Raw genomic sequence first — 26,444 nt, 5'->3', positions numbered from 1 at the left:
AAGGTACCACTGACCAAGGCAGATCCAGGATTGAAGTCCTTGAACTGAAGCCTGATAAAGCTCAGTGGGCTGTTTCCACTCTGTCCTCTCACCAGGGGCACATCCTTCCCATGACAGGCAGCTCCCTCGGACAGGCCCAGCATCTTCCACCGTTTGGGCTGAAGGCTGCTATTACAGTCAGACACAGAACTACAGGTGCTCATCTTCCCTGGGCTGTAAGGCTGCCTTTCTCCAACCAGACCAGCTCCCCCTGAGCCTCTTCGAAAGGGCTTCCTGGCAGTTTGGGGGTTCCACACGGAAAATGCTCCTTTCTACTGGTTAGGCAGCAACTTTAACAAAGCCTGAACCAATGTAAGTTGGAAAAAGCCTTTTCTTCACTTTCAGCCTTTGAGAAGTCCTCCCTTACAGCCACTCAACTTCTAGGTAACTGTACCTTCTTAAGGAGTCCCCTAGAGGGGATGGGATTAAGTAGTATAATGAAATTCAGATACACAGGGAGGGGCAAAAGTAGGCTTACAGTTCAGATGGAAAATAATAATAAATAATAATACAAGAATAAACTCTGTGTTTTACATACTCACAAGTTAAACCTCCTTTTGCCCCACCCTGTCAAATCTTCATTGATTTTCTGAATTTCAGTCATGGCTACTGCGTGTTTCCCAGGTAGCCAAGTCCCACACACGAGGTGGCTTAAACAACAGAAATGTGTCCCTCACGGTTCGAGAGCCCAGAAGTCTGAGACCAAGGTGTCGGCAGGGCTGGTCCCTCCCGAGGGCTGCGAGGGCAGGATCCATTCCAAGCTTCTCTCTGTGGCTCGTGGGCGGCCGTCTTCTCCCTGCGTTGTCACACTGGCTTCCCGCGGCATGTGTCTGACTCCGTGTCCAAATTCCAGTCCTCCTGGATTAGGGACCATGCTAACAGCCTTATTGTAACTTGATTACCTCTGTAAAGACTCAGCCTCCAAGCAATGTCACCTCCTGTGATACTGAAGGTCAGGATGTCAACATAAGAAATTTGGGGAGATGATTCAACCCCTAATGGTTAAAAGTACTAAGAGGGGAAAGGCTTGATGGAGAAAAGCTCTGAGTTTCTACCTTTTAGACCAGCAATTTTCAACTGGTGAGCTGCAAGAATTTTGAAAACATGCAGTACTTGACTATTTAGTCAGGGGCACTGACCTCTTTTCCCTTAGATTGTCAAATTAAAAAATGACAGCAGCCAACACAATAGCCATTTGGGGTGAATGAATCAAAATTATACTTGGGTTTTTTTTGTCATATCAGCAAAAAAAAAAGATTATTTCTTTTGGTGTGCGGCACGTTAGTCATTAGTTTGTGTGTGCTGTCAGATGAAAAAGGTTGAAAATCGCTGCTCCAGACTATGGCTAGGAGCTGTTGGCATCTTATGCTTTCCTCCTCCGTGTGTGAGAGAAGCCAGTTGCCCCTCCGAGGACAGTGCTCCTGTTTGAATGAAACCAGGCCCATGTTCCTCCCCACAACGCTTTCCTAATGCAGCAGAAGCAGGGGTCAGAGAATTTGGTTGCAGCCCATGGGCTACATGATATATTAGATAATAAGGTAACCATTTGGGTTTACAATTAGCAGAAGTCACTCGAGTGCTGGAACGTCCGCTGTAGACTTGTCAGCCAGTATAAATCACTGATGCCCTCGGGCTTCCCTTGGGTCTTTGGAAAACAAATTAATCGGGCAGGGAACCATGTTAAAATATTGCTCCTGCACTAACAGTTTTGAAATGAGAGGCCGTAATCCTAAATCCATCCCGTGAGACGTCCGAGATGAGTGCCAGCTTTTTTCTTGGACCTGTCCTCATCAGTAATCTATCTGCTGGTCGGTATGGGGAGCTCTGCTGGGGCATGTGGAGGCTGGCAGGAGGCCTGGCATTGTGTGTGCCAACACCCCAGACTGCAGCAAACACTCTCCCAGATCGGGCACAACGTGGTGTCTTCGTCTGAACTGCACGGGGCCCCTCAAGGACCGTCCCCGTCCCACATCTGCCCCAAGGATTGCTAGTTAAAGGCCCACAGTCCCTGGCCTTTGGGAAAGAGTCATTTCACCTCTGATTCTGAGTCTAAATTTTTTAAGTACCAAGGTTGGACATTGGAACTTGGGCTCCTTTTTTTAAGTTCCCTCCATCTCTAAGGTCCCATAGTGGTGAGATCTAACTCCATTCGTACCCCGTGTCCCGATTTCTACACTAGCATGTGTAGTTGTTCTACCACCTACGAAAATGATGAGCTTTGGATTCCTGCTGCTACGGGGCAAAGAGAAGTCCCTCACTCCAATCTGTCTCCAAGTGATTATGCCTTGTAAAGCAGCCCCCAACTTGAGGTAGAGATGAAAATAATAAGATGTAAATATAGACCCTCAGATGAAAGGAAAAAGACTCAGGACTTCCCAGAGCCCAGTGGTTCAGCACTCCCTGAATTTCAAACACAAGGCAAGCCAATGGCCCAGAGGAGGAGCAGGACTCCAGAGCTAAGGCAAGGTTCTGTGAAGTGTTAGTGCATCTGTGTGTGTGTGTGTGCGCACGTGCGTGTGTGGTGATGCGGCGTTTAGAGTGAAATGAGCGGTGAGGCGGGGCGAGGCCCTGTGCTCTCATGGCAACGGGAAGAACATGGCCAAAAGCATAAGAACAATATAAAATAGAAAGGGAACAGAGCAGGGCTGGCGACAGCAGAAGTTGGGAATTGCTGATGGAAACGGGGGCTGGGTATAAGAAAAGGAAAGAAAGGACTCACTATGACAGCCTGGAGAAAAAATGCTTTCCTTGCAGGTATTTTGGCAAGGAACTTCAACCAGAAACCCAAATAAGGAGGTGCTTGGACACTAAAAAGGGGATGATTCTGTTTTTGTGGGTCGCAGGGTTGAACTCTGAGGTAGTTGTTAAAAAAGAACATCGTCCCTGAGAGGTAAGAGCTGGTGGAATGGGGAGACCTCGTAGACTGTTCAGTGCTGATTATCTTGGCCCGTCCGTCGTGAAGTTGTGCCTCCCTTCAGCCCTGCCCTAAGATGCCCTCTCCCCATTCGGGGTCTAATGAAATTCTACTGACTGAATATAATTGTTAAATGGTGGGTTGAGGGGTACAACACTAGCAGCTAAAGTGTGTCAGAGAAGAGATTGAAAGGGGTGTGGAATGGGAAATGACCCTGAGAATAAGACCTCTGAAAAGAAATTCCTCACCTTTGATGCCCTGTCTGTGGCTCAGAAAAGTGAACTTAGGCCCTCTAAGTTGAAAAGACCACCTAGAAATACTCTACACTTTTGGGGTCCCCTGGGGGTACCTGGCTTCCACATAGTACAGAAAGGGCTCAGAAAGGACTGAGAAAAGGACTTTTCTCCCTCAGAAAGGACTTCTTGGTTGGTGAACAGACTGCTCTTGATTTGCCATATTCTTTTATTTTTCTGTGTTCATGTTTTAAATCATTTTAGTGTTGAAAAAGCTTTGCAGTCTCTAACCATATGTGTACATCATTGTGCAGTTTCTCTTGAAGAATTAAGCACTTGAGTTTAGGTGACAGTGAAAATACACCTGGTCTCTCTACACCACACATAGATACCTATGTGGAATAAATAACACTAGCAATTAAGGTTCCGGAAATACCTAAATACTTTTATTTTTTATGCCAACTATTATCACACCTTTACCTTCAGGTTTCGGGATTTAAAACATATCTCGGACCTCAGAGCACGCCATGCACAGGAAGCTGCCCTGGCACCTCCGTGGACGAGGTGTGTGTGTGCACATGGCAGTTCAGTTGGTGACAGAGCCGGAATATCATTCTGATGATCTGTCCTTCCATCTCTGATATCTGGTTGGGCTCTCTTGCCAAAGCACCAGTTTCCATTTCTCTTCCTAAAGCCATCAGGTCAGGAGAGGGTCAAATCTCAGTTTACCCTGGGAAGTGATTGTTTTGAGCAATAACACCTAAAGAGCCCATCTTGGTGTTGGGGAGCTGGGGGCACTTCCAAATGAGCCACACTTTAAAGTGAGCCATCCAGTGTCCTTCCTAGGGCAGACAGCTGACTCTCCTGTCTCTTTATTGATGGACTTGTGGACTCTAATTTGAAGGAAAATTATAGTACATTTTATACAAAAGATAAAATTGTTCTCTGCAGACTTCTCGCTGTGACCATGTTTACAAGCCTGAAGACACTGGGCTTGTAGATCCCACAAAACACTTAATTAAGACCTGTCAGGCCATCGTGCTTTATTAGAATTATAAATCAGTGCAGAATGGGCAGTGCCATGTAGCCAGCTGGGCCATCCCAGGATTACATCACGACACGCATGCTGAGTTGGCAGTTCACACCCGACTTTGACATTCTTACACCCTGGGCGTGAGAGCGGACTGTTGTATACCATCTACAGGAAATACAACATCCTCAGTTTATATAAAAAAAAAACAACCTAATGAATTAAAGGACTTTTATGACCAGAGCAGGAGATGACTCATTATTGTTCTTTTTTTTACTGAATTATAAATTTAGCCAATTTTGTGAGGTACCACAAATTTTTCAGAGAGTGACTTATTTAATAGTGACTAACATTTTACAATATTCTGAGTATTAGGTAGTATAAGTTTACCAACAGTATTTAACCTAGGAATAAATTAACCAAAGGGGTTAAATACCTGTATTCCAAAAACTTTTAAGACATTGAAGAAAGAAATTGAAGACATCACAAATAAATGGAAGAATATACTGTGTTCGTGGATTAGAAAAGTTGATATTATTAAACTGGCTGTGATACTCAAAACAATCTACAGATTCAGTACAATCTCTCTCAAAATACCAATGACATTCTCAGAACTAAAATAGCCCTAAAGTGTATATGGAATCACAAAAGACCACAAACTGCCAAAAACAGTCTTGAAAGAAAATACAAAACACATCAGGAGGTATCACACACCCCGATCTTAAACTATACTACAACGCCGTAATCATAGAAACAAGATAGTACAGGCAGAAAAACAGACACATAGATCGAGGAAACAGAACACAGAGCCCAGAAATAACCCCTCACTTACATGGTCAATTAACCCATGACAGGAGGTACAAGTACACACTGGGGCAATGACAGTCCCCTCACCTAGTGGTGTCGGTAACTGTATGGATACATACGAAAACGTGAAACTGGACCATCTCTTCTACACCATGTATGAAAATAAACTCAAAAGGATTAAAGACTTAAATATAAACCCTGAAACCATAAACTCCAGGAAGAGAACACAGGTAGAAAACTGATACCAATCTGAGTCACAGCTTTGTGGACATGTCCCCTCAAGCTTGGGAAACAAAAGCAAAAGTAATCAGATGGGATTTCATCAAACTAAAAAGCTGCTGGGCAGCAAAGGAAACTATCAACAAAATAAGAAGACCACCTACTAAATGTGGTAATATATTTGCAAATTATATTTCCAATAAGGAGTTGATAACCAAAATATATAGGAAACTCATATAATTTAATAAAAAATGAGAAGACATGAAAAGACACTTCAAGAAAACATAAAGATGGCCAACAGGTACCCTGGCTCCTGTGGCTCAGTTGGTTGGAGCATTATCCCATATCCTGAAGAGTCTTGGGTTTAATTCCTAGTTGTGGCATATACCTGAGTTGTTGGTTCAATCCCTGGTCAGGGCATGTGCAAGAGACAAGCAATTGATGTTTCTCTCTCACACAGATCTCTTTCTCTCACCCTCCCTCTAAAAATTGATGAGCAGGTCCTCTGGTCAGAATATTTTTTTAAAAGATGGCCAACAAACATGAAAAGATATCCATCATCACTAATCATCAGGGAACTGCAAATCAAAACCACAATGAGGTATCACCTCATACCAGTCACAGTGGCTACCATCAATAAATCAACAAGCAAGTGTTGGTGAGGATGTGAAGAGGAACCCTCGCACACTCTTGGCAGGATTGTAAATTGGTGCAGCCAGTATGGAAAACAGTATGAGGTTTCTCAAAATATTAAAACTAGAGCTACCATGTGACCCAGCAATTCCACTGCTGGGTATTATCTGAAAAAGTCCAGAACACTAACTGAAAAAGATATATGCATCCCTGTGTTCACTGCAGCATCATTTACAATAGTCAAGACATGGAAGCACCCTAAGTGTCCATTGATAGATGAATGGATAAGGGAAAAGCAGTACATATATACAATGGACTATTATTCAGCAATTAAAAATGAAATGTTGGAGGATGCTGGGAAGATGGTGTTGGAGTAGGACAGAGCTGAGGCTAGCTCCTGTACTCATGGGTGAAAATCCTGGCAGATCTATAGAGAAACAGCACAATAAACCATCGGTTACCCAGCATTTATGAAATTAAAAGACCAGAGATTGTGACCGATGCTGAAACACCAGACAGTGACAGAGTCAGCTACTGAAGCTGAGACACACGTGGCCCCTGTGCCGCCACCATAGCAACAGGCCTGGGAGCCGGGGAGTCAGGTACGGGAGCTGGCCACTCCAAGCCCCTGTGACAGTTCTGGGCGACAGAGGAGTCAGGAACCGGAGCTGGGACATTCTCGGCCCCTGTGCCGATGCCATAGCTACCGGCCTGGGCAACAGAAGAGTCAGTTGCAAGAGCAAGGACACCGGAGGCCCCTGTGACACCGCCCCAGAGTAGGGCCTGGGTGCTGGGGAGTCAGGTACGGAAGCCGGGACACTCCAAACCCCTGTGACAGTCCTGGGAGGCAGAGGAGTCAGCTACGCAGACGAGGCATTCTCAGCCCCTGTGCTGCTCCCATAGCTACAGGTCTGGACGCTGGGGAGTCAGGTACCAGAGCTGGGACATTCTAAGCCTCTGTGCCACTGCCATAGAGACAGGACTGGACGCCGGGGAGTCATGTACGGAAGCCGGGACACTCCAAACCCCTGTGACGGCCCTGGGCGGCAGAGGAGCCTGCTATGGGAGCTGGGACATTCTCAGCCCCTGTGCCGCTGCCATAGCAACGGGACTGGATGCCAGGGAGTCAGGTACGGAAGCCAGGACACTCCAAACCCCTGTGACGGCCCTGGGTGGCAGAGGAGCCAGCTACGGGAGCTGGGACATTCCCAGCCCCTGTGCTGCTGCCGTAGTAACGGGCCTGGGCGCTTGAGGAGGCAGCTACTAGAGCCAGGACATTCAGCAGTGGTAGGCCACCAACGCAGGGACCAGTGCGAGGAGCAGCGTGAGAGTAGGTAGAGATGGAGAACATCAAGAAACTTCAAGGAGTCTGCACCACTGAACTTCACAAGGATCATACCATAGAAGTTTACACCATAACACCAGGGTTTCAGAACAGATCAATTTTAGAAGCAGAGACTAACAAGAAGAATCTCAAACAATAGGAAGACAAAGAAACAATCCCCAAATGAAAGAAAAAGCAGAAACTTCAGAAAGAATGTTAGATGAAATAGAGGCTAATCAACTATCAGATAGTGAATTCAAAGCACTGGTTATTACGAAGTTCAAAGAGCTCACAGTAAACTATCAGAAACTACAGGGAAACTACAATGATCTCTCTGCAAACTACATCAACATGAAAAAGGAAATGGAAACTATCAGCAAGGGACAAGAGGAAATGAAGAATACAATTTCCAAATTGAAGAACACAGTAGAAAGTTTCAAAAGTAGGATAGATGAAGCGGAGGATAGGATTAGTGAGTTGGAGGACAAGGTAGAAAGCATCTCACAGAAAGAGAAATGAGAAAAGGCTCAGAAAGAATGAAGAAGGATTAAGAGAAATGCAAGACAATATGAAACGTAATAATATCCAAATAATAGGAATACCAGAAGGAGAAGAAGAACAAGGGATAGAAAACGTATTTGAACGAGTAATGAGAGAAAACTTCCCTAATTTGATAAGAGAAAAAGTCACACAAATCCAGGAATCACAGAGAGTCCCAGTCAAGAGGAGTTGGCCTCCCAACCCAAGGAGGCCCACTTCAAGACACATTATCATCAAAATGGCAAAATTCCAAGACAAAGAGAGAATCTTAAAGACAGCAAGGGAGAAAAAAGAAATAACATACAAGGGAGCCCCAATAAGGTCAGCTACTGACTTCTCAATGGAAACACTCCAAGCAAGAAGAGAATGGCAAGAAATATTCCAAGTAATGAGAACCAGAGGCCTACAACCAAGACTACTTTACCCAGCAAGGCTCTCAATAAAGATAGATGGCCAAATAAAGAGCTTCCAAGATTAAAGAAGCCTAAAAGAATATGCCTCCACCAAACCAGCTCTATAAGAAATACTAAAAGGACTGCTTTAAGGGAAGGAAGGATAAGAGGGAGACAGAGAGGAACACAGGTACAAAAATGGCAATGAATAAGTACCTATCAGTAATAACCTTAAACATAAATGGATTAAATGCTCCAATCAAAAGACACAGAATAGCTCAATGGATAAGAAAGCATGACCCACACATATGCTGCCTACAAGAGACCCACCTCAGGACAAAAGACCATCACAGACTAAAAGTGAAAGGCTGGAAACAAGTTCTCCAAGCAAACGGACAAGAAAAAAAAAGCTGGGGTAGCAATTCTCATATCGGACAAAATAGACGTCAAAAAAAAGGGCCATAAAGAGAGACCCAGAAGGTCACTTCATTATACTCAAGGGAATAATTTACCAAGAAGACATTAACATCATAAATATATGTGTACCCAAGATAGGGGTACCCAAATATATAAGGAAAATCTTAGAGGAATTCAAGAAAGATATTGACAGCAACACAATTATAGTAGGGGATTTTAACACCCCACTATCAAAAATGGACAGATCTTCCAAACAAATTATCAAAAAAGATATTGTGGCATTAAACAACACCCTAGATGAAATGGACTTAACTGATATATATAGAGCCCTTCATCCCAAAGAAGCTAAGTACACATTCTTTTCAAATGTACATGGAACATTTTCAAAGATAGACCACATGATAGGACACAAAACGAGCCTCAAAAAATTCAAGAAAATTGAAATCATACCAAGCATCTTCTCTGACCACGAGGGACTGAAATTGGAAACCAACCCCAAAGGAAAAAAAACCAAAGCACCCAAAATCATGGGGACTGAATGGTATGCTATTAAACAACGAATGGGTCAAGAATGAAATTAGGGAAGAAATCAAAACGTTTCTGGAAACAAATGAAAATGAACTCACAACAACCCAAAACTTATGGGACACAGCGAAGGCAGTCCTGAGAGGGAAGTTTATAGCAATACAGGCCTAAAGAAGATAGAAACATTTCAAACAACCTAACCCTACGCCTGCAAGAACTCGAGGAACAACAACAAAGACAGCCCAGAGCAAGCAGAAGGAAGGAAATAACCAAGATTAGAGCAGAATTAAATGACATAGAAACTAAAAACACAATTCTAAGGATCAGTGAATCCAGGAGTTGGTTCTTTGAGAAGATAAACAAAATAGACAAGCCTTTAAGTAGGCTCATCAAGAAAAGAAGAGAGAGGACTCAAACACAATCAGAAATTAAAGAGGAGAGATTACAACTGATACCACAGAAATAGAAGAGATTGTAAGAAATTACTATGAAGAACTGTATGCCAAGAAATTTGAAAACCTAGGGGAAATGGACACATTTTTAGAAAAATACAATCTTCCAAAACTTAGTGAAAAAGAAGCAGAAAATCTAAATACACCAGTAACAGCTAAAGAAATTGAAGCAGTAATCAAAAAACTCCCATCACACAAAAGCCCTGGACCAGATGGTTTCACAGGAGAATTCTACAAAGCATTTAAGGAAAAGCTAACCCCTATTCTCCACAGACTATTTCAAAAAATCCAGAAGGATGGAAAACTCCCAAATTCTTTTTATGAAGCCAGCATCATCTTAATTCCAAAACCAGATAGAGACACAACAAAGAAAGAAAACTTCAGGCCAATATCGCTGATGAACATAGATGCTAAAATCCTCAACAAAATATTGGCAAATCGCATCCAACAATATATCAAAAAGATCATACACCAAGACCAAGTGGGATTCATCCCAGGTATGCAAGGATGGTTCAATATTCGCAAATCAGTAAATGTAATACATCACATAAACAAAAGCAAAGACAAAAATCACATGATCATATCAATAGATGCGGAAAAAGCTTTCGATAAGGTACAACACCCATTTATGATAAAAACACTCAGCAAAGTGGGAATACAGGGAGCATTTCTCAAAATAATAAAGGCCATATATGAGAGACCTACAGCCAATATCATACTCAATGGGAAAAAACTAAAAGCCTTTCCACTAAGATCAGGAACAAGACAAGGATGTCCACTTTCACCACTTCTATTCAATATAGTATTGGAATTTTTAGCCACAGCGATCAGGCAAGAAAAGGAAATAAAAGGCATCCAAATAGGAAAGGAGGAAGCAAAACTGTCACTGTTTGCAGATGACATGATAGTGTACATGGAAAATCCTATAGACTCTACCCAAAAACTGCTCAAACTAATTAATGAATTTGGCAAAACAGCCGGTTACAAAGTCAATATCCAGAAATCAAAGGCATTTTTATATACCAACAATGAATCAGTAGAAGCAGAAATCAAGGAAAAAATCCCATTTGATATAGCAAAAAGAAAAATAAAATATCTGGGAATAAACCTAACTAAGGTAAAACACCTGTATGCAGAAAACTACACAGCACTGAAGAAAGAAATCAGGGAAGACACAAACAAATGGAAACATATACCTTGTTCATGGATTGGAAGAATTAACATCATCAAAATGTCCATACTACCCAAAGCAATATACACATTCAATGCAATACCTATTAAAGTACCAATGGCATATTTCACAGACATAGAACAAACACTTCAAAAATTTATATGGAACCATAAACGACCTGAATAGCAGCTGCAATTTTGAGAAAGAAGAACAAAGTAGGAGGGATCACAATACCTGATATCAAACTGTATTACAAGGCCACTATAATCAAAACAGCCTGGTACTGGCATAAAAACAGGCACATAGACCAATGGAACAGAACAGAGAGCCCAGAAATCAACCCAACTCTCTACAGTCAATTAATATTTGACAAAGGGGGCAATAACATAAAATAGTGTAAAGATAGCCTCTTCAACAAATGGTGCTGGGAGAACTGGACAGCTACGTGCAAAAAAATGAAACTTGAGCACCAACTTACACCATATACCAAAATAAATTCAAGATGGATAAAAGACTTAAATATAAGTCGTGACAGCATTAAAGTCCTAGAGGAGAATATTGGAAGAAAATCTCAGATATTTTACGCAGCAACTTTTTTACTGATATGTCCCCTAGAGCAAGGAATATAAAGGAAAGAATAAACAAATGGGATCTCATCAAAATAAAAAGCTTCTGCGTGGCTAAAGAAAACAGTATTAAATTAGCAAGACAACCAACTGTATGGGAAAACATATTTGCCAATGATACCTCAGACAAAGGTTTAATCTCCAAAATATACAAAGAACTTACACGACTCCACTCTAAGAAGACACCCAACCCAATTAAAAAATGGGAAAAGGACTTGAACAGACACTTCTCCAAGGAGGACATACAGAACATCCAGAGACACATGAAGAGATGCTCAATATCGTTAGCTATCAGAGAGATGCAAATTAAAACCACAATGAGATACCACTTTACACCAGTCAGGATGGCTATCATAAAGAAAGCAACAAACAACAAATGTTGGAGAGGGTGTGGGAAAAAGGGGTCCTTAGTTCACTGTTGGTGGGATTGCAGACTGGTACAACCATTATGGAAAACAGTATGGAATTTTCTCAGAAAAATAAAAATCAACCTGCCTTTTGACCCAGCAATTCCACTGCTAGGATTGTATCCTAAGAATCCTAAAACAATATCAAAGAACCTATACACCACAATGTTCATAGCAGCACAATTTACAATAGCCAAGAGTTGGAAGCAACCTAGGTGCCCATCAGTAAATGAATGGATAAAAAAATTGTGGTACATATACACAATGGAATTCTATGCAGCAGAGAGAAAGAAGGAGCTACTACCCTTTGCAACAACATGGATGGAACTGGAAAGCATTATGCTCAGTGAAATAGGCCAGGCATTGAAAGACAAATACCATATGATCTCACCTTTAACAGGAAGCTAAACAACAAAACAAACAAGCAAACAGAATTTAAAAAAAAGACACTGAAATAGAGAATAAGGGGACAGTGACCAGAGGGGAGAGGGAAGGGAATTTAAGGGGAAAAAGGGGGAGGGATTTGGAGGAACAAATAGGAAGGACACAGGGACGAGAACTAAGGGGGGTGGAAATGGGAGGGAGGCTGGGATGGGAGAAATAGACCAAAAAAAACTGTACTTGAAAAATAACTAAATAAAATTAATTTTAAAAAAATGAAATGTTGCTAATTGCAGCAACATGGGTGGACCTATGCTAGAAGGTATTATGCTAAGTGAAATAAGTCACACAGAGAAATACAAATTCCATTTGGTTGCACTTATATGTAGAATATAAAAGAAAAATCAAAACATAAGAACAAACAAAACAAAAACAGAGTCATAGACACAGAGACCAAAGGCATAGGAGCCAGAGAGCAGGGGGGGCAGGTTGAAAAGGTAAAGAGAAATATAATCAGCAATATTGTGATTAATGTACGTGGTGACCGATGATTAGTAGAATTAGTGGGGTGATCGATCACATTGCAAGGTATCACATTGCCAACTATACTTTAAAAATGATAAATACAAAATATTTAAAATTTTTGCAAACAGCATTTAATAGAACCTTGTGATTGAAACAAAACTTGGTGACTATCTGACACAGCCCAGCTGTGACTGCCGAGCCCTCCCTATGGGCCACCACCTATTGAGTGCCTTCTGGGTGCCGTGTTAGGACACCACTTTCTGCCTGGCTCTACCTAGAGGCCAGCTGACCTCAGCCTCACCCCCCAGGGACAGCAGCTGCCCCTCATTTCTTTACTCTGGTTAGAAAGTACTTCCAGGTTAAAGCAAAACTGGCTTCCATGCATTCGTCCTGGTTCTGGTCTGGGATTCACTTGTCTCACCCACTGGGTCACAGCAAATACCGAAATGGACCCATGTGCTGGGGAGGGCATGAGAGTATCAGGGTGCTTGATGCGGGGAGACTGGTGGGGTGAAGCTTTACCCCGCTACTCACTTCACACATCCTGGTATTCCAGCTCCCACCCAGGATCACAGCCCCCTGTGCCACCACTGTCGACCACAGTGTCACACTCTCAGGTGTCCTGGGACTAACCTCTTACCTAACCCTTCCTTTCGGTGGCTAGCCTGTAGATACTCAAAGGTGACTATTTTGCCCCATCTTTACAACTCCTGTTTTCTAGAGCAAAAAGCCCAGGTCTTCAACCATTTCCAGAGTCCTGGGTTTGGGGAGGCCTTCACTAGTGGATTTTCTCAGGCATGACTGAAAATCCATCAATGTCCCTCTCAGAGTTTGGCACTAGACACCAGACACAGAGCTCCAGCTGTAATCTGCAAGACCAGTATAGCAGAACTATCAATCACTTCTGGGTTTTGATTTAAGAAAGCAGGACTCTAATCAGCAGGACCTTATCATTTTATGTGGGTTTTTATATCACTGACCGATATGCAGCACACATCAAGTGACCACACTGAGCCTAACGCCCACCTTCACAACATCCGTCCCGTCCTGAGGGTGCGGGCGACCGCCCACTTGCCCACTGCTGCAGCTCAGAACTCTGAGCACTCGAGCTACTTCTGAAAGATATTTCCTGAGTCATGGTTTGAGCATGTTATACATTTAAGCAGGGAAAGCTTCCTAACAGATTAATGAGAGGGAACAATCTAAACTATTAAACAAAGTGATAAGTTAATAAAAATTACAACTAACAATTGGCTCAAATTATATGATAAAACACTCATTTTTTAAATAGAATCACCTTGCCCTGGTTGGTGTAAGTCAGTTGGTTGAGTGTCATCCCACAAACCAAAAGGTCATTGGTTCGAATCCCAGTCAGCACACATGCCTGAGCTGTAGGTTTGGTCCCTAGTCAGGGCACATGTGGAAGACAACCAATCAATGTTTCTAATGCTGTTTCCCTCTTTCTCCCTCCCTTCCTCTCTCTCTAAAATAAATAAACTCTTTAAAAATCCCATATAAAAAAGTATCCTCTTTATTTGACATAGTTTCTAATAACTTTTGGAGTCACTTCAAACTTACTCAAGCCTTTTCAGCCTCCAAATGAAGGTGGTCCGGCCCCAACCCTCCCTGCTCCTATTTTGGGAGCACTAGCCCATGCCAGGCGCTGTGCAAAATGATAATATACACACACACAGAACCCCCCAAAATGGAATTTATAAAAAATTGTGTGTTCTTAACATGCTTAAATTTAGTCAGCTTCAATCTACTCTCCATTTGATGCAATACAGCTATTAAGACTTTTTTTTTCTACTGCTCAAAATGATTTCTGATCTCAACTTTGATGCCTGTTAGTGCTTCTGCCGGTTTTTCTTTCACCTCTTCCACGTACACAAAACATTTTCCTTGGAGGACTCTTTTCTTCTAGGGAAATGGAGACTTTTAGTCACTTGGAGTGAGATCAGGTGAACAGAGAGGGTGGGGCACAGGGGTCATGCTGTTTTAGTCAAAAACTGCTAACACTCGGTGTGGTGTGGGCAGGTGTGCTTGTAAATCACCTGCAAACGGGCAAACCCATTGAAAGTGTCTTCAAAAAAATTCATTGAAGCCGAACGCAGCCTCTTACAACAATGCTGGTACACTGATACAGATGGGTTCCTGGAACACTTGCCTAGTGGGGAAGCCTGTACTACAAGGAGCCTGCCCTCCCAAAGATAATTCCAGTTCTGGGGAGGTCGCCCCTCCCTTATTTTTTGTATATTGTATATACAACTATCCCATTTTGCAGATAGGACAACTACGGTGCAAAGAAGGTTAAGTAACTTGCATGTTCTATAGCTGTAATAATTAGGAAATCAATAGATGTAACCCACTGCGTCTGTCTCCAAAGACTGAGCATGGGACTGCTTCCCCACACCTATTGTAGTATAACTGTCAGACTGAATTAGCTGCCTCTGATCTTAAATGGTTATCATTTTAGGTGAAGTATTTACTGGAAGTATTTTTACTGCCCAGCCACATGGACACAGTGTTTGAAAAAGAACAGCATTCAGGATGGGTTCAAGACCATGTCCAAGTAATTTTGATTGGCTTCAAACCTGACAGACCACAGCACATCCCCAAGCCCTGTGCACTTGGAGGAGGGCAGGAGTGCATCTTAGGTGCTGCAGCTTCCTTCTGAGTGTCAAGCACAGTGCTGTGATTTATTAGGGACTCAGTAAACCGCATCAGTGACCTATAGTGAGTCTGCCAGAGAAGCATCACTGCAGAATCCCAGCCCAATCCACCGCCACTTCGACCTGCACATTTCCCAGGCACGAGTCACTGGGAGAAATAACGGACTTGTGTTTGTGCCTATGAGGAGCAGTGATAAACCAGTGCCAGAACAAAGTCTCACAGCTGCTTTCTTTCTTTTCCCCCCTAGTAAATGCAGATGGTGACCACCTAAGCAGATAGATGAGACGTAAACAGTCGCGGGAGAAAAGTTCCTCCACTCCAGAATTTGCCAAAGGGACTTGGCTGAGCCCCATGACACAGAACTACAATCAACTGGACTTAGGAGTTTGTGGCTGTCAGGGGAGCCTCGGTCCGTGGGCTGGTCAGCAGATGTGATACCACACTCTTCTCTCATTTGCTGTTGCTTGTCGAACTGTGAAGAACTGCATGAACCATATTTAAGCTGCTTTCTATATCATTGCCAATCACTTTTTTCAGACTTGAAAGTGCTATTTTCCTATTGACACTTGCATTGTTTCATTCTGCATGCATCCAGTGATTATATTTAAGCAACATATGTAATCTGCTTATATATTTTTTAAAAATCCATCTGTGCAAAATGGTATATAAAGTATAAATCCTGCTCTTGCAAAATTATAATCATAGCCATGTCATTAAAAGTTTAAATTGGTTTTATCTAAAGATCAGTATAATAGATCTGCATATACTTTATAGATAACTAGCCTCTATAAAGGTATTTTCACTGTTTACTAGTGAAGGAAGAAAAGCAGAGCTATTTACAAAAGGCCTTATGTCGTGTACATACACGTTGTCTTTAAAATATTTGTGATTTAGTTTATTGCTTGTAAAAGAGAAATTATATAATTTATTTAGTAAATACTATTGTAAACTATAGTTTTATTGAGAAAAATAAAATATTTTGTTCTCAATTGCGGTAGTACAGTAATTTCAATAGTTTATGGTCTTCTTTCTTTCTATTAATTAAAAATAAGTAACTTAGATGCCCCTCACTTTTAGATATTGCAGAATCCTTACTAAAGCAACTCTCATGACGGATAAAAATAAAGAGAAAATGATCTGGGCCCTGAGAAAAGACTCAATAGCAGGTTCTGCTTCACTCATTCAAGACTTTCCCAAGTGTCCTGGTGCATCAGCCAGCTTGTACTATGTTCTGCTGTGGTAACAAACCCCAAAATCTCTGGATGAGAATCCAAAGGGGTCCCTACCTAGAACATGCCCCTTGTATGGCAGAAGAAAAACAGGGGTAGTGTAACTAAGATGGGGGCTCATAAAAAAACTTCAGCTGAAGTGTGGTTACAGTGCTCCTGCTCACACTGCACTGGCCGAAGCAAGTGATTCTGCCAACTCTGATGTTGAAGGGGTGGGAATATAATTCCCACATGGGAGTGGATTCGGTAGAGAGGCAGTGAATGTGTGAAGCAATGTATGCATCTGTACCATCTCATGAATGTCCCAAGCAGCAAAGACTTAAGAGGCTGCATAATCATACACTGGGCGGGGGGGAGTCATTAGAAAGCAGAATGACCCAGGCTGCAGAAAGACTTTCCTGATATGATGCTCAGTGTAAAATACTTCAAGTTAAAGCAAGGTGATTTCTTGTAAGCAGACATGGTATTAACTTTTATAAATGTAGCCTACAGCCACGGTTACTCAGTATGAGTAGTACTACCTGCAGAGCTGGTGCTCGGAATCCATCCTGGGGTGGGATGTCAATGGGTTTCTGAAATGGATTTCTGAGGGTTCTTGGCCTCTCTCCCCCTTGTATTCCTGTGTGCTTGCAGATGCTCTCCCTCACTGCAGGGGTTTACCAGCTGGAATCCCACTCTTCCCTGCCGCCCCCCCATTTGTAAACCTACCCATCTAAGCAGGGATCCTTAGCCAAGGACCCATTGGTTCCTACAAGGGTCATAAGTGGATGTTAATAGGACCATAAAACAATATTCACAAGTAGGGCATGCCTTTGAGCAGGTGGGACTTTTTATTCATAAAAAAAAGAGTAATTTTCATCAAATTCAAAGTGACCTTGACCTGAGAAATGTTAAGGATCATTATTTTTAAGGCCTAATTCAAATGCTATTTCAGTGCCATGAAGCTGTCTATGATCCCCAACCTCACCCTTGGGCAGCCTGTAATCATTTCATCTATTTCAGAAAACCTCAGAATGGTCTACCCTCTTTAAATAATTGAGGCATAATTTACATACAATAGAGTGCACAACTATTAATTGTATAGTTCAGAGGAGTTTTGTACCTGTATAAACCCGTGTCACCAGCACCTAGAACAAGTTAGCAAAGATTTCCGGCTAACCTACAGGCCCTATCGTGCCCCTCCTTATTAATGTCATGGGTGGATTGATGCCTTCCCCCTCAGTGCCCCAAAGGTAACTATTGTTATGAGTCCTACCATAATGGATGGGCTTTGCCCATTTTTGAACATTTTATAAACGTAATTATATTATACATACTTTTAACCTGTCTTGTTGTTCAACACTATATGAGATTCATTCATTTTGTTGTGTGTAGTGGAAGCTCATTCTTTTAAATTACTGAGTAGTATTCCACTGCATAAATTATTCCATACTTTTCTACTCTATTGCCAATTGACATTTGGGTAGTTTCCAGTTTGGGGCTATAAGTATGCATATTTAAAAATGAATGATGAGACCCTCAGGCCTCTTCCTGCACACAGTCCCTAGACGCAGACAACTTGACTTCTACCACCCCTACTGGACAGAGAAGAGTTTTCTGAGAAATATCACTACCAGGAAATAGGTGATCTTAGTATATATAGAAAACCCTAAAGACTCCATGCCCCACCTCACAAAAAACTGTTAGACGTAATAAGTGAGTTCACTAAAGTTGCAGGGTACAAAATCAATATATAAGAATTGATTGATTATACACAATACACTAATAATAACCTATGAGAAAAAGAAATTAAGAAAACAATTTATAATTATGTCAAAAAGAGTAAAATACATAGAATAATTTAATCACTGAGTTCAACAAAAACCTCTACATTCAAAACTACAGACATTAATGGAAGACATTAAAGAAAACACAAATGAAAAGATATCTTGTACCCACAAAAAAATCAATATTGCTAAAATGTCCATACTAACCAAAGAAATCTACACTATCAAAATGCCAGTGACCTTTTTAAAAATTTTTTATTTATTTTTAGCGAGGGGAAGGAAGGGAGAGAGTGGAAGAGAAACATCAATGTCTGGTTGCCTCTTGCACACCCCCTACTGGGGACCTGGCCTGCAACCCAGGCATGTGCCCTGACTGGGAATCGCACTGGTGACCCTTTGGTTCATAGGCCAGTGTTCAGTCCACTAAGCCACACCAGCCAGGGCTCCAATGACATTTTTTAACGGAAATAGAATAAACAATCCTAAAATATGTGTGTAATGACAAAAGACTCCAAACAGCTGAAGTAATCTTGCGAAAGAAGAACAAAGCTGAAGGTATCACACATCTTGATTTTAAACTATTTTTAAGAGCTATATTAATCAAAACAATGTGTTATTGGCATAACAATGGACACACAGATAATGAAACAGAATAGATAGCCAAAAAAATGAACCCACACATACATGGTCAATTAAATTATGACCAAGGAGGCAAGAATACAATGAGGACAGGGTAGTATTTTCAATAAGTGCTTCTGGGAACACTGGACAGCTTCATGCCAGGAATTAAACTATTGGGTTGGCCAAAAATTCTATTATGATTTTTCTGTAAAATAAAAGACACTTCTCAGTTTCACCAATAACTTTATTGATTTAGCTATTTTGAGTATGTTATCTATTTCCTATCTCCCACTATTGGCTTCCAGTAGGTAGAAGCCAGGGGTGCTGCTAAACATCTTCCAATATATAAGATAGCCCCACAGCAAAGAATTATTTGGCCAGAATGTCCATAGTACCAAGAAACTGGAAACCACTTTTGACACATTCGATCAGTCACAGCACCTTCTCCATATACTGCACAAATCGCTTTTTGCATTTCAGTTGCATTTTCACCTTTCTTGAAATAAAGCACAATATGCCAAAAATGTTGCATATTTTCTTCCATCTTCAATATTAAAATGGCTGCACAAAAAGTCATCAATTTTGATAAGTTTTTTTAATGCAGGCTGATAAGTCAAATCACTATGTAGTATATTGCAAACTTACACAGTGCTGTGTGTCATTTGTATCTCAAAACTGGAGAAAAATATCTCAAATAAACAACCTTACTTCACACTTTAAAAAACTACAAAAATGAGAAGAAATTAAGCCCAAAGTTAGCAGAAGGAAGTTTCAAAATAATAAATATCAGAGCAGAAATAAATGAAAGAGGCCAGGAAAGCAATAGGAAAAAAAATCAACAAAACTAAAAGCCGGTTTTTTGAAAAGATGAAAGTGACAAACCTTTAGCTAGACTAAGAAAAAAAGAGAGAAGACTCAGATAAATAAAATCAGAAATAAAAGAAGAGATATTATAACTGATGCTACAGAAATACAAAGGATCATTAAAGGCTACTACAAACAATTATATGCCATAACCTAGAATAGATGGATAAATTCCTAGAAATATACAACCTACCAAGATGGAGTCAGGACGAAATAGAATATCTGGACAGATCAATGATGAGTAAAGATATTAAATCAGTAAGCAAAAACCTCCCAACACAGAAAACTCTAGAACCAGACAACTTCACTGATGAATTCTTCCTCAAATATTAAAGAAGATTTAATGCTAATACTTCTCAAAACTCTTCCCAAAAGTGAAGAGGAGGGAACACTTCAAAACTCATTCTATGAGATCAGCATTACCCCAATACCAACACCAGATAAGGGCACTACCAGAAATCTATAAAGCAATATCCCTGATGAATATGCATATAAAAATTCTAAAAATATATTAGCAAATTGAATTCAAGAATGATCAAGTGGAATTTATTCCCAGGATACAAAGATGGTTTGACATATTCAAAACAATAAATGTGCAATACCACACTAAAAGAATAAAAAGTAAAAATCACATGGCTATCTTAATTAGATACAGAAAAAAGCATTTAACAAAATATAATATCATTTTATAATTTAAAAAATACCTTCAACAGATTATAGAAGGAGCACACCTCAACATAACAAAGGCCATGGATGACAAACACATAGCTAACATCACACTCACCAGTAAAAGCTTTTCCTCTAAGTCAAGAACAAGACAAAGGTTCCCACTTTCACCACTCTTATACGGTACCACAAGTCCTAGTTAGAGCAATTAGGTAAGACAAAGAAATAAAAGGCATCTAAATTAGAAAAGGAAAATTGTCATTTTTTTTGCAGATAATATGATCTTAGATATGGAAAATCCTGACTGAACAACAAAAAAGATGTTGGAGCTAATCGACACATTCAGTAAAGTTACAGGATATAAAGTCAATATACAGAAATCAGTTGTGTGCCTATACACTAACAATGAAACATATGAAATAAAGAAAACTATCCTACTTCCGCCAAGATGGAGGCATAGGTGGATGTGCCCTGCCTTCTCACACAACCAAGTTTAGAGACAACTAAATATTAGCAACACAAAACACAGCCAGAACACGGAAAATTGAACTTTTCGGAAGTCCGTTAACAACAAATTCTTCAGCCTGACCGGTAAGGGGCGAAACCAGCGGCTGGTGAAGCGGGATTGCACAGGAGGACTCGGTCAGACGGACTCAGGCGCGGAATCCAGGCGCAGGGTTGGACCTAGTGAGCGACCTAGCAAGTGACCAGGCGAGCGACCGCGGGGAGACAGCGGGGGAGCAGGGCAGCATGTTGACTGTGGTCGCGCATTTGTGCGCGGGTGCACAGGCGAGGGAGTGGGCGGTTGGACCGGGGTCCCGCGGCAAGCGGCAGTGGGGGGCGCCGCCATTTCCCTGCTCTGACCCCACCTCCACATACAGCGTCAAAACCCAGCGACTCTGAGTGGCCCGGCCCAGGTGAACCACCTTAGGCACTGATCTTCACCCAGCTGTGAGAAACAGCAGAGAGGGTCGCCATTTCCCCGCTCTGACCACGCCCCCACATACAGCGTCACAACCCAACGACCTGGGAGTCCAAGGTTCCGCTTCTCACACTTAAAGGGCCAAAACAGACCAAAAATGTCGCAAGATCTCAAAGCCCCAGAGCCCATAAATCTAAGCGATGAAGAAATAGCAAAACTCTCAGACACACAGTTTAAAACACTGGTCATCAGGATCCTCACAGAACTGGTTGATTATACCGACAAATTAGACAAATATACGAAGGCGAAACTAATTGAAATGAATGGAATTCCACAGGAAACCAATAGCAATGAAAAGGAAACTGGGACTCAAATCAATGGAGTGGACCAGAAGAAAGCAAATAATGGCCAAATAGAAAAGAGTCAAGAAGCAAGAATTCAAAGAAATGAGGAGAGTCTTAGGAACCTCCAGGACATCTTTAAACGCTCCAACATCCGAATTATAGGGGTACCCGAAGGGGGGAAAGGCACAGCCACCAGTGGAAAACTTATTTGAACAAATAATAAAGGAGAATTTCCCCAATCTGGCAAAGGAAATAGACTTCCAAGAAATCCAGGAAGCTCAGAGAGTTTCAAAGAACTTGGACCCAAGAAGGAACACACCAAGGCACATCATAATTACATTAGCCAAAATTAAAATAAAGGAGAGAATCCTAGAAGCAGCAAGAGCTAAGGGGAGAGACTTCCGCCAAGATGGAGAAGTAGGTGGAGGGTCCACCTCGCCTCTGTGCACAACCAAATCTAAGAACAACTATTTTTAACAGCAGTCACAACCAAGCCACACGGAAAATCGACAATACGGAGTCCAAAGGACAACTAGATACTCGGCTGGACCGGTACGAGGAGCCAGGCCAGCAGCGGAGCAGGTTAGCAAGAAAAAATTCCCGGGGCGGTGCGCGATTCGCGCAGGGAACCGAGGGCGCGATTGCGAGCGAGCTGGCTGCCGGAGCGCACAAAGAAGGGGTGCGGTGGGTCGCTCAGTCGCGCGCATTTACGTGCGGAGAAGCCAGTGAGAAGGGAAGCCGGCGCAATACCGATCGGATAAACCCCATGCGTGCGGAGTGACTGGAAACGCTGGGCTAGCGGAGAGGAACGCCATTGCTCCCTCTCTGACCCCGCCCCCACACACAGCGTCACAAACCAGCGACCTGGGTCGCCCCGTCCTGGTAAACAACTAAGGCTTCGCTCCGCTCACTTAACAGCGCGAACAGACCAAAAATGGCTCTAGGACAACTCAGAGCCCCAGAACCGATAGATCTAAGCGATGAAGAAATAGCCAGTCTTTCAGATGCACAGTTCAAAACACTGGTTATAAAGATCCTTACAGAACTGGTTGACTTTAGCCACAAATTAGAGAAACATATGGAAGCTAAATTAATTGAAATGAATGAGGATACAAAAGATTCCAATAGTAATGGAAAGAAAATTGGGACTCAAATCAAGGGAGAGAACCAGAAGGAAGAAAAAAATGGTCAAACAGAAAGGAATGAAGAAATAAGAATTCAGAAAAATGAGGAGAAGATTAGGAACCTCCAGGACATCTTTAAACGTTCCAACATCCGAATTATAGGGGTACCAGAAGGGGGAAAGGCACAACCACCAGTTGAAAAATTATTTGAACAAATAATAAAGGAGAATTTCCCCAAGATGACAAAGGAAATAGACTTCCGAGAAATCCAGGAAGCTCAGAGAGTCCCAAAGAAGTTGGACTCAAGAAGGAACACACCAAGGCACATCATAATTACATTAGCCAAGATTAAAATGAAGGAGAGAATCTTAGAAGCAGCAAGAGCTAAGGGGACAGTCACCTACAAAGGAGTTCCCATCAGACTGTCAGCTGATTTCTCAAAAGAGACCTTACAGGCAAGAAGGGGCTGGAAAGAGGTATTCCAAGTTATGAAATCCAAAGACCTACATCCAAGATTGCTCTATCCAGCAAAACTTTCATTTAGAATGGAAGGACAGATAAAGTGCTTCTCAGATAAGACCAAATTCAAGGAGTTCATCATCACCAAACCCTTATTATATGAAATGTTAAAGGGACTTACCTAAGAAAAAGAAGATAAAAAAGACGAACAGTGAAAGGACAGCAAACTCACAGTTATTAAGAACCACACCTAAAACAAAAGCAAACTAAGAGGATAGCTAGATCAGGAGCAGAACCAGAGAAATGAAGATCTCAGGGAGGGTTAGCAATAGGGGAGTGGGAGGAGGGGAAGGGGGGAGAAGGTACAGAAAATAAGTAGCATAGATAGTAGATAGAAAATACATAGGGGGAGGGTAAGAATAGTAGGGGAAATACAGAATCTAAAGAAATTGAGACACATGTTCATGAACTAAAGGGGGGAAATGGTGGGGGAGGGGTATGCAGGGTGGAGGGGAAAGGAGGGGGGAATAGAGCAAATGTAATGGCATAATCAATAAAAAAATTATATTAAAAAAAAAAAAAAAAGCTAAGGGGACAGTCACCTACAAAGGAGTCCCCATCAGACTGTCAGCGGATTTCTCAAAAGAGACCTTACAGGCAAGAAGGGGCTGGAAATCCAAAGACCTACAACCAAGATTGCTCTATCCAGCAAAACTTTCATTTAGAATGGAAGGACAGATAAGGTGCTTCTCAGATAAGATCAAATTCAAGGAGTTCATCATCACCAAGCCCTTATTATATGAAATGTTAAAGGGACTTATCTAAGAAAAAAAAGTTAAAGAAACATGAACAGTGAAAGGACGACAAACTCACAGTTATTAACAACCACACCTAAAACAAAAGCAAACTAAAAGGACAGCTAGATCAGGAGTGGAAGCATAGAAATGAAGATCTCAAGGAGGGTTAGCAACAGGGGAGTGGGAGGAGGAGAAGGAGGGAGAAGGTACAGAAAATAAGTAGCATAGACAGTAGATAGAAAATAGATGGGGGGGGCAAGAATAGCATGGGAAATATAGAATCTAAAGGAATTGAGACACATGGTCATAAACTAAAGGGGGGGTAATGGTGGGGATGGGGGGTAGGGTGGAGAAGAATGAAGGGGGGAATAGAACAACTGTAACAGCATAATCAATAAAAAATTTTAAAAAAGAAAACTATCCCATTTACAATGCATCAAAAACAATAACATACCTACCAATAAAGTTCCTGAAGTGAAAGACCTGTACAACAAAAAATGCAAAATTTTGTTCAAAGAAATTGACAGCATAAACAAATAGAAAAGTATTCCATACTCATGGAAGAATATTGTTAAAATGTTACTACTAGCCATCATCTGTACATTCAATGCAATTCCTATCAAAACAACAATAGCATTTTTCAAAGAAAAACAAATAAAACTATCTTAAAATTTACATGGAGCTTTCCGTGCTGATAGCACTCTTGCAAGCATGGTGAGGGTTCCTAAAACCCCCCAGTCTGTCTGTAGGAAGTGTGGCAGTCATCAGCTCCACAAAGTAACACAGCACAAGGAGGGCAAGGATTCTCTGTACGTACAGAGAAAGAATCACAATATGACAGGAAGCAATGTGGCTATAGTGGGCAGACTAAACTGATTTTCCACAAAAACAAAAAACGCTGAAACTACAAAGAGGATTGTAATGAAGCTTGAGTGTGTTGAGCCCAACTGCAGATCTATGTACAGAATGTATAGATGATGGCTAGATCTAAGATGCTAGCATTGTAAACTGGGAGAAAATATTAAGAGAAAGGGCCAAGTGATCCAGTCCTAAGCTTCATATTTTCTTTTATTACATGACAGTACTATCTTGAGGATATGTTCAAAAAATTGCATGGAACTGCAAGACTCCTAATAGCCAAAGCTACCATGAGAAAGAAAAACATCCAGAAGCATTACACTTCCTGATTTCCAACTATACTACAAACCTGTAGTAGTTAAAACAGTATGGTACTGGCACTAAACAGACACATAGACCAATGGAACAGAACAGAAAGCCCAGAATTAAACCCATGTATAGGTGGTCAGCTGATATTTGACAAGCATGCCAAAAACACCCCATAGAGGAAGGACATTCTCTCCAATAAATGGTGTTGGGAAAACTGGATAACCACAAGCAGAAAAATGAAATTGGAACCTACCTTACATTACACACAAAAATTAACTCAAAATGGATCATACTTAACATAATACCTAACACCATAAAGCTCCTAGGAAAAAAACATGGGGGGGAAAAAAACTCCTTGAGGTCGTTCTTGGCTGTAATGTCCAGGATATGACACCAAAGCACAACAACAGAAGCAAAAAATCAACAAATGAAACTACATCTAAAAACATCTGCAGAGCAAGAGAAACAACAAAAAGATAACCTACAAAATGAGAAAAAATATTTACAAACCATGTATCAAATAAGGTGTTATTATCCAAAATATATAACAAAAAATCCAATTAAAAATGGGCAGAGGACTGGAATAGACACTTCTCCAAAACAGACATACAGATGGCCAATACATATATGAAAAGATGCTCAACATCACTAATCATCAGAGACATGAAAATTAAAATCACAATGAGGTATCACCTGACACCCGTCAGGATGGCCATCATCAGAGTTTTGGCAAGGATGTGGAGAAAAGGGAACCCTTGTGCACTGTTGGTGGAAATGAAGACTGGTGCAGACAGTGTGAAAAACAGTATGGAGTTTCCTCAAAAATTTAAAAATGGAACTGCCTTACAACCCAGCAATTCCACTTCTGGGGATTTATCCACAGAAACCTGAAACACTAATTTGAAAGAATCTATGCACCCCTATGTTCACTGCAGCATTATTTATAATAGCCAAGATATGGAAGCAAACCAAGTGCCCATCGATAGACGAGTGGATAAAACCAGTGATGGAACATATATACAGCGGAATATTACTCAACTATAAAACAAAATTCTATCGTATGCAACAGTGTGGATGGACCTCCACACTGTTGGACCTCTAGGTCCATGGATGGACCTTATTACACTCAATGAAATAAGTTATAGAAAGACAAATACCATATAATTTCACTTATATG

General features: G+C 41.4%; 1 protein-coding gene across 2 annotated transcripts in view; it reads left to right on the top strand.

Moving 5' to 3' along the window:
• The window catches only part of PIP5K1B (phosphatidylinositol-4-phosphate 5-kinase type 1 beta), a 333,854-nt gene extending 317,613 nt beyond the window's left edge, over positions 1 to 16,241 (top strand). For both annotated transcript variants that reach the window (XM_053656318.1, XM_053656317.1), the window contains exon 15: positions 15,556 to 16,241. In XM_053656318.1, the coding sequence (XP_053512293.1) occupies positions 15,556 to 15,558 (3 nt within the window). In that variant the 3' untranslated portion in view covers positions 15,559 to 16,241. The remainder of the gene's footprint in view (positions 1 to 15,555) is intronic.
• The last annotated feature ends 10,203 nt before the right edge of the window (positions 16,242 to 26,444 follow it).

Source organism: Artibeus jamaicensis, unplaced genomic scaffold, assembly GCF_021234435.1.
Source record: "Artibeus jamaicensis isolate MK-2021 breed Jamaican fruit bat unplaced genomic scaffold, CSHL_Jam_final scaffold_1964, whole genome shotgun sequence".
NCBI classification, from domain to species: Eukaryota; Metazoa; Chordata; class Mammalia; order Chiroptera; family Phyllostomidae; genus Artibeus; species Artibeus jamaicensis.
This window is presented reverse-complemented; position numbering and strand designations above follow the sequence as displayed.